Below are 9,476 nucleotides of genomic sequence, written 5' to 3'. Positions count from 1 at the left end.
AGAGTGCTGGGGGGGGGGGGGAGCAGGGCACTTTCGACGGGGGGAGGGGAGAAAAGGGGGGTGCGGAAAGACTCCAGCCTTCGACGCCTGGCATCCTCAACCCTACCCCCTCCCCCGCCCCATCTCTCGAAGCCTTTAAAGAGGCGTCTGGGAAACTCCAGCTGCTCCCCTCGGTGGGTTGGGATAGGACTGCCCCTGTGCCAGTCGCTCAAGCCTGGGCAGCTGAAGGGGGCCGGCTTCAGTCCCCGGCCTTGGACCCGGGGGTTGCGGCAATGCGGTACTCGCAGTCGCTGCCATCGGCCACCTCGGGACTCCTTTCGGGGCCCGGAGCGGCAGCATCTCGAATCCCTCTGGCTTCCCCTAGGCAGGCAAGCGGCTGCTTCGTTTGCCATCTTCCCCTTAGCCGTGTCTGTGTGTGTGTGTGTGTGTGTGTGTGTGTGTGTGTGTGTGTGTGTGTGTGGTGTGTGTGCGCGCGCGCGTGTGTGTCTGTGTGTGTGTGTGTCTTCTGCTCCCCCGCTCCCCCTCCCCTTTCCCTCCCCCACCCTCTCCGGGCAGGAGCTGCGATCACACGCTCCCAGAGTGGGTGAAGGATTTCTGCTAAGACTTCCTTCCATGTGTGGCCATGCCTGGCCTTGGGAGCTCGAGAGGGGCATCTGGCTGGCAAAGCCCCCCGCAGGACGCTCGGCAAGGCTGGAGAGGCGCCTAGCAGCCTCCCCAGAGCGCTGGAAGTAGCCGAGGCTTTTTCTCCCTTTTGCTTCATGTTTCTCTCTTTGACTTTGTCCTTTTACCCTCTGCCCTGCTTTCATTCTTCTCCATCCCCTCTGCCCTCTTTCGAGTTTCTCTTAATCCCTCTGTCCTCTTTCTGGCTCCTTCTTGTCATTCTCTTCTCCTTGGAACTCCCTCTTTTCCAATTCTCTCCCATTCCAGCTGGCTCTTGTTTCCTCCTTTTCGAAGGGAGCTGTCTTTTTTTTTTAACTTCCTCCTAGCTCTTCCCTGCCCCCCCTTTTTTGATACCCACAGTAGAAATCTAGAGGGGGAAGGGAGCCCCCTTTTCAATTGAGGCTCTGTTGGGGTGGCTTTTTTGTTTGTTTGTTTGGTGCTGGTGAAGATGTAGCTTTCTACCTGAGGCAGAAAAGTGACTAGAAATGGCTGAACTGGACGTGGGTAGCTGGGGATCCATGGTCATGCCGAGGCAAACGGTCCCTGAAAACAGTTCTGGCTTTGACAATGAGAGTTGGTTGGAGATGTTGGTGATGTCATTCTTAGGAATTACGAGTTCTTTTGCACTCGCAGTCTTGCCGTCATACCAACTAGGGTCAACGTATGTCTTTACAGCATCCAATTAGCATTCTGGCAACATAGTTCTGGTTTCGGTTTGGCCCACCTTAAACTCCAGATCTCTGGAGGTCATGCTTAATGGCTCGTCTGCTTGTAGGGAAGTGATGTGTTATTATTAGTATTATTTTTGTTATTATTGTTGCTATGATTATAGGCATCCCTCATGGGCAAAATAAACAAAGGGGTGTCTATAGGATGGCTTTTTCACTGCATCATTTTCCTTTTGTGCATTCCTAGGTAATTTATAGATTTTCATTATGGTTTGAAGGTAACCAGTTTGAGATAGCAGCTTTCTGGCTATTTCCCATCAGAAGACATCACATGGCTAACCCTAGCAGAAATCAAAAAGAAAATACATGCTTTATATGTTGATGGAAGTCTGTCTTGCAGAAATTCGAGTAGATGTGATGGAATACATGAAGACTTGGAGAAAATGGACTAATTTGCTAAGCATTAAACTCTACCAACAAATGTTATTCTATTTGCTTAGAGATCAGGGGTAAGAAGGGTGTGGGGGGGAGGGGGGAACAGCTGGGAACTGATTAATTTAAGACAAGAATCTGCTGTGACTACAGAGTATATCTAGCCTCCCCAGCTAGAGCCACATAGGAATGTCGCTGTGTGAACTTCCTACCCGCCCCCCATCCCCTACCCATCAGTGGGAGACAGTGGTAAAAGAAGGCTGGTGCAGGAGTTTGGGCTAAGTAGCAGCCAACATATGGACTGAAGCTAAAAAGGAAAGGGTAGAGAGACATGAAGTAAAGTGAGGCAACAGTCTCTGTAATGCCAAGATAGATCAGCTATTTATCTCTGCACTCAAATAGAAAATTTCTTTCTGAGGACTCCCTCAGGACAAGTTTTGTTGTGGTAGGGTGTTTCTATTTTGTGTGTCTCTGTGTGTGTGTGTGTGTGTGTGTGTGTGTGCGTGTGTGATGACTGTGCTGTAGCTAGAGATATCTTCCAGATAACAAATCTTTCCTCTTCTATCCCCCAGGTTATTTTTCCTCTTCCTATAACAACACCTGCCTTCTCTTAGCCTGAAAAGCATGGGAGTGAACTATTCAGTAGAATTCAGCCCAACTGTAGACTTAAGCTAAACCATATTGGTGTGGTTGAAAGACCAGCTGAGTGACCTTGGGTAACTCATTTTTTTTTCTTTTAAAATGTAGTTTCCTTGACTGTAGAAAGACAGACAATACTGCCTATCTTATTTACATTACAGGGATACTGTGATGCCCATAGTAGATGGTGGATATAAAAGCAATTTGCATCCTTTAAACTGCTGTCCAAATAGAAAGGTATTGTTGTGGCTGCCCTAGACCCCTTCTACTTGTCTCTTAACTCTCTGGGCTCCACACCAATTTAGCTCTTTTATTATGTCCTCTCAGTCAACACTTCTACTATGCTGCCTTGTGATCTAGCTTTCTAATCATGCCAACACCTATTTCAAATTCACACATTAGAACTCCTTTGTGGTTCTGGTTCTGAACTTGAGCAGTCAAACACTGTGGACTTCTGCTGAGGTCAATGCTAAGGAAAGCTTTGGCACAAGCTGACTAGAGGAAATGTGTATGGAATGGCCAGGCTTTTGCCATAACTGAGGCTCTTTCCTTGTATTTGCTTTTTTTTGCCCTATACCATTTTATATACATTCCATCCAAATCATTAGAACTAGTCACATTAATGCATGGTGTTTGGATTGGGTTTTCTGAGGATGGGGTGGGGTGGGGAACAGTGTCAGATCTTGGTAAATATTGAATCTCTGAGATTTAACTATTTGTTTTATATATGTATGGGTGTATATGTTTACATATGCCTATACAGACATAAATCTATATGTAAATAAACATGACTGCATATGTAAAAATATAACCCCATATGTATCTCTGTATACACGTGCACACATACATAAATATGAGCCCTCTATTACCTAATCGTTCACTAGGGTAAGAGTTTCTGCCCAGATGAATTTTGGAGAGAATGACCATTGAAAAAAATGTTTTCTTTTGTGTTTTTTTTTAGATTCTTTATCTTTATTCAGAAGCATAAAGTTGTTTGCTGAATGCAAGAAGATGTTACTTTGGCTCTTTCTGGTTTTGTCCACCCCCATTTATGCTTCGACAAATACTGAGTCTGACCCCTCGGTGGAAATTTGCAATGTGTGCTCCTGTGTGTCAGTGGAGAATGTGCTCTATGTCAACTGTGAAAAGGTTTCTGTCTTCAGACCAAATCAATTGAAACCACCCTGGTCCAATTTTTACCACCTCAATTTTCAAAATAATTTGTTAATTGTCCTCTATCCCAACACATTTCTCAATTTTTCACATGCGGTCTCCCTGCAGCTGGGGAATAATAAATTGCAGAACATCGAGGGAGGAGCCTTCCTGGGGCTCAGCGCATTAAAACAGTTGCACTTGAATAACAATGAATTAAAGGTTCTCCGAGCTGACACTTTCCTTGGCATAGAGAACTTGGAGTATCTCCAGGCCGACTACAATTTAATCAAGTATATTGAACGGGGAGCCTTCAATAAACTCCATAAACTGAAAGTGCTCATTCTGAACGACAATCTGATTTCGTTCCTTCCCGATAATATTTTCCGATTCGCATCTTTGACCCATCTGGATATCCGTGGCAATCGAATACAGAAGCTGCCCTACATCGGTGTGCTGGAACACATTGGCCGGGTCGTTGAATTACAGCTCGAAGATAACCCTTGGAATTGCAGCTGTGATCTGCTGCCTTTAAAAGCATGGCTGGAGAACATGCCCTATAACATTTACATAGGGGAGGCTATCTGTGAAACGCCCAGTGACTTGTATGGGAGGCTTCTGAAGGAAACCAATAAGCAAGAATTATGCTCCATGGGAACTGGAAGTGATTTCGATGTGCGGATCCTACCACCCTCTCAGCTGGAAAATGGCTATACCACACCCAATGGCCACACAACCCAAACTTCCTTACAGAGATTAGTGACAAAGCCCCCCAAAACAACCAATCCTTCAAAGATCTCCAGCATCGTGGCAGGCAAAGCCCTCTCAAATCGGAACCTGAGTCAGATTGTATCCTATCAAACTAGGGTACCACCACTGACACCTTGCCCGATCCCTTGTTTTTGCAAAACTCACCCTTCTGATTTAGGCTTAAGTGTCAATTGCCAAGAAAAAAACATTCAATCAATGGCCGAGTTGATGCCCAAACCCTTAAATGCCAAGAAGCTGCATGTCAATGGCAATCAGATTAAAGATGTGGACACCTCTGACTTTATGGAATTTGAAGGTCTGGATCTCCTCCACTTAGGCAGCAATCAGATTACAGCGATCAAGGGAGAGGTGTTCCGGAACCTCACTAATCTCCGCAGACTCTATCTCAATGGCAATCAGCTAGAACGGCTGTACCCGGAAATGTTTGCGGGTCTGTACAACCTACAGTATCTCTATTTGGAATACAACTGGATCATAGAAATCTTAGCTGGCACCTTTGACTCAATGCCCAATTTGCAGTTGTTGTATTTGAACAACAACCTCTTAAAGAGCCTGCCAGTTTACATTTTTGCAGGTGCTCCTCTGGCTCGGCTGAACCTGAGGAACAACAAATTCATGTACCTGCCTGTGAGTGGGGTGCTGGATCAGCTCCAGTCCCTTACACAAATAGACCTGGAGGGCAACCCCTGGGACTGCACTTGTGACTTGGTGGCCCTAAAGCTGTGGCTGGAGAAACTAAAAGATGACATTGTGATGAAGGAGTTGAAATGTGAAACGCCTGTCCAGTTTGCCAGCATTGAGCTAAAGTCCCTCAAAAATGAAATCCTGTGTCCCAAGCTGCTCAACAGGCCTTCTTCTCCCTTCACCAGTCCCATACCCGCCATCACCCTCACCACACCGATGGGGCCCATCCGAAGTCCTCCCGGAGGCCCAGTCCCTCTGTCCATTTTGATCTTGAGTATTCTGGTGGTCTTGATTTTAACTGTGTTTGTTGCTTTCTGCCTCCTAGTCTTTGTGCTCCGGCGCAACAAGAAACCAATGGTGAAGCATGAAGGCCTGGGAAACCCAGAATGCAGCTCCATGCAACTGCAGCTGAGGAAGCACGAGCACAAGACCAACAAGAAAGATGGGCTGGCAGCAGAAGCCTTCATCCCCCAGACCATTGAGCAGATGAGCAAGAGCCACACGTGTGGCTTGAAAGAGGCTGAAGCAGGCTTCATGTTCTCGGAACCACCAGGCCAGAAAGTCATCCTGAGAAATGCGCCCGAAAAGGACAAGGATCTCGTCCATGTGGATACCAGGAAAAGACTGAGCACAATCGATGAGTTGGATGAGTTATTCCCTGGCCGGGATTCAAATGTATTCATTCAGAATTTTCTGGAGAGCAAAAAGGAGTACAACAGCATCGGGGTCAGTGGCTTTGAGATCCGCTATCCGGAAAAGCAACAAGACAAGAAAAATAAGAAATCACTAATAGGAGGTAATCATAGTAAAATTGTTGTAGAGCAGAGAAAGAGTGAATATTTTGAACTTAAAGCAAAGCTTCAGAGTTCTCCCGACTACCTACAAGTCCTTGAAGAGCAAACAGCTTTGAACAAAATATAGGTCATGCAGTCTTATTTCCTACAGAGGACATTTATTTAATGATGAAAGTGCCTTTTGTTGACTTCTAACTTCCAAATTCTATATTATCAATAGGCATAGAGGCAGGTGTTTCCAAGGGTGTCAGATTAACTGTAGTCACATATGAGTTGTCAAATAGAGAAGGATTTTGACCTTCAGTGGATTTCACTCCATAAAACTTAGACTGTGGAATCCTGTGGGGATACTGCAAACTCTATTGCCAAAGGGATGCTTTATATACCTATTACGCTGAATTTAACCGCAAGGGGCAAACTGGTTTTGTACCCCCTCCCCCACTGCAAAACCTTCGCCTCCTTGTGATTTGTTAAAGCAAACACAAGCAAACTGGTAGCAGTGTTTGTACCTCAGCTGGGTCCTTCATCTTGCACGTGGATTAAGTTGGTGGTGGAACTGGAGGAATCCTTTGATTTGTGGCATTGTAACAACTCTGTTTAAAGATTCTCTGAAAAGTTTTTTTTAAAAGCATGCAAAGAGAGAACATTCGGTAGTATTTGTAAATTGGTACCTTTATGGCCTGCATCTTGAAACCACTGGATTTACTGATGTTAAATTGTGCAAACATTTGTTTTAAAAAATATACCATGCATTACATACCGATGAAAATAAATTGGAACACTTTAAGCATACCTGTCTATACATAAAATTTAAAAGAGAAAAAAATCAATGTGATTTATACAGCATTTGTGGTGACCTGAAGATTAAATAATTGATGTTAATGCAGAATTAAATACAACTCAAAATTCAAACTATGACTAGAGTTTGTCCTCAGTTATGTGAAATAGCTACAATCCTCTAAGGTTGGCCAAAATAAGCCAGATGCTTACCATGTGAGCGCACCAGAAACTATTTTTGTAATATAATTCATATTTATGAAATACCTTGTACACTAAATAGAAAAATATGTACTCCTTAATATGTATTTAATATGCCTGACTTGTTTTCCTGATCACAGTGCATCTATCATTCAGTAGAAATTAAAACAGAAAAGATACCAATCCAAAAGCAAGAGATGAAGTGTATAGAACTATTCTGGATAACGTGATCAGGTATAATTTAAAACAAACAAACAAACAAACAAACAAAAAAAAGGTGTTCTGTGAAATTCTTGTGAAATTAGCATATTCTCTTCAGATTTGTTACCAATTGTGCATTTTAAAATAGATTCATTAGTTTTATAGTATCGTGTCTCCCAGACAGTTGGTATTTGCCATCAGTTGTCTTGCTTTTCAGGGTTCTACAGCTTAATCTAATAGTTTTCACTACAAGTATTTACAAAAAAAAAAAAAGTAAAGAGTAAGGTAAATAGCTTAATCTTCATATGCACCAGTATACTGTTCCTTCAGTCTCTGAACAATGTCAGATCATCAAGTGGAACAGTAAACATGGTAATCCTGGCTGGTAGAGGCCACATTGTAAAATGCATTTATTGGTCTCAGTTCAGTTCACAGTATTTTATAGTCCCATGACTCCCCAAATGATACCATTGTGGTTGTTTTGGCAGATAAGGTGGGAGTCAAACGGATCAAGATACTCAAACACCCATTCATCGAAGGTGTTTGCAAGATACAGAGACTCTCTCCCTCTTGGCAAAGTACCAATGGGAAAGCCATTCTGCTTTGACCTGCCTCCATAATGTTGCCCTCTGCCACCTTCTATAATCAATACATTGATCAATCCAGTGACAAGGAAAGTAAACAGATTTTCTTCATGCTTTTCAAGTGGCCCTTCTGAGATGACACTGTGGCAGAAGTTCTATCAACAATCTTGGTGATAAACTCTTCATTTCCAGGGCCTTCTGCATTTGCTCTGGGAGGATGTTTGGCATACAACCTAGATATCAATGTATATATGTATATGTAAATATATATGCATATATATATACAATTGGTTTTAAAAAATATTTTAAAGGAGAGTGAAAAGAATTCTCTCCTTAGTTTTCACATCTCCTTGCTGGTGGTGCTCTTAGAACTCTAAGGTGTGTGGTCTCCTTGAAATAAAGTTTGTGTGAGAAATTTTACACATTTACAAAAAGCCTGAAACAGCTATTGAATTCCAAGGTTGAAAATTGGCATTAAGTTACATGTGTGACAGACAATGTTCAACCAAAATGCCATCTGAAATCGTATGATGTCATTACCAAACACGTATGCATCTGGGGAATCACGGCTTCCTAAATGCATAAAGATCTTACAGGACAAAAACGAACAAAAACTCCCAAGTATTTTAGTTGATCCTCTGATCAATGAAGTATGGATTGTGAAATCTGAAGTGGACGCTTCAATGATGAACACTAAGAGTTTAGTTTCATCAGCGATTTGGGGGTGCTGGGCCATTGTGATGATACCTTTTATCCAGAGTGGGCAGACTAAATGGTTGCCAGAAGATCGGCAAAAAGAAGACTTCCTGCTACGGTCTGAAGACTCTCTGTAACTAGCTAGCATATTGTCTGTATCTTGGTCTCTTGAGAGAGATTCATAAACAAAAACAAAAATCTTCAATGGAAAAAAAAATGTGAAAGGAAATTCCAGAAGCATGGTTATTTGGAGGTACTGACTGGAACTGAATGGTGGTTAGAAGACTAGTAGTTAAGGCTGAGATGCTATCCTTAACCAAATTCATTGTGCCTACATTATATAGTGTATACTATTTTGCACAGGTCCGTCCACAGTTCTTTTTGAAAATTTTTCAGTATTGTACTTAGGTGTAAGTTTTGGGTTGAGTGCAAAAGCTGTCAAAATACTATATCTCCATATTTTGTCAGTATAAATACAATCTTGATGTTAGTTTAATCCTTGGAGGGGTAGTGCATATATTGTGGTTCAACATTTCTAGTAGAATTTGCATTCAAATGAAGAAAACCCAAGAATCACAGCTTGTCAGTGTGGCTGGACAAATCATGGCTTTCTTGGCCGTGTACACATTTGAATGGATTCTTTTAGAACTGTTGCAAGGGAAACGAACCGGTATTAACAGCAATGGAAGGGTTACAAAAAATATATTGTGTCCATGTATTCTCAAGTAAGTCTTAAATTATTTTTTTATGAAAATTAATAAAGATTAATCATTTCTTTGAAAGAGTACATCTTTGTGTAATTTCATCAGAAAGCAGCTATTCGAGTTCAGTGGTTCAAGTACAGTGTCAGCTGATGTATAGTCAAAATTTAGCTTTTCTTGCTGAAAATTAAACAGAATAAAAATCAATCAGAAAATCATCTAAAGTCAGTTTTATTAGATCTGTTTCTTTGTTTCCTTTTATTTTCTTCTTTTGTTTTAAAAGCCATAAGGATGCATACATTATAAAAGGCATGGGCCTCATGACTAATGTTAACAGATATCTCAGATATAACATCACATCTAGAAATTTATGGTGGTGATATTATTAATCTATCTTATCTTTTGCATGATTTGTACATTGATATTGTATGAAATGAGCACAGTGAGGTTTTGGGTTTTTGGGGGGTGTTTTTTTTTTTGTCGTTATTGTTGTTGCATCCAAAGAGCTGGGGGAGG

The 9,476-nt window shown here is 42.1% G+C and overlaps 1 protein-coding gene across 1 annotated transcript; it reads left to right on the top strand.

Moving 5' to 3' along the window:
• Positions 1–2,337: 2,337 nt before the first annotated feature.
• On the top strand, positions 2,338–9,179 carry SLITRK4 (SLIT and NTRK like family member 4). The gene is made up of 2 exons (XM_074204374.1): positions 2,338–2,476; positions 3,361–9,179. The coding sequence occupies exon 2, from the start codon at positions 3,411–3,413 to the stop codon at positions 5,925–5,927; it is 2,517 nt and encodes an 838-aa protein (XP_074060475.1). The 5' UTR covers positions 2,338–2,476; positions 3,361–3,410; the 3' UTR covers positions 5,928–9,179.
• Positions 9,180–9,476: the final 297 nt, after the last annotated feature.

This window comes from Macrotis lagotis, chromosome X, assembly GCF_037893015.1.
Source record: "Macrotis lagotis isolate mMagLag1 chromosome X, bilby.v1.9.chrom.fasta, whole genome shotgun sequence".
Taxonomy (NCBI): Eukaryota; Metazoa; Chordata; class Mammalia; order Peramelemorphia; family Peramelidae; genus Macrotis; species Macrotis lagotis.
The sequence above is the reverse complement of the archived record's forward strand: the minus strand, read 5'-3'. Positions and strand labels throughout refer to the sequence as shown.

Bases quoted from the DNA above. Each gene is read 5' to 3' on its own strand.
- SLITRK4 (XM_074204374.1), top strand. From the start codon at position 3,411: ATGTTACTTTGGCTCTTTCTGGTTTTGTCCACCCCCATTTATGCTTCG.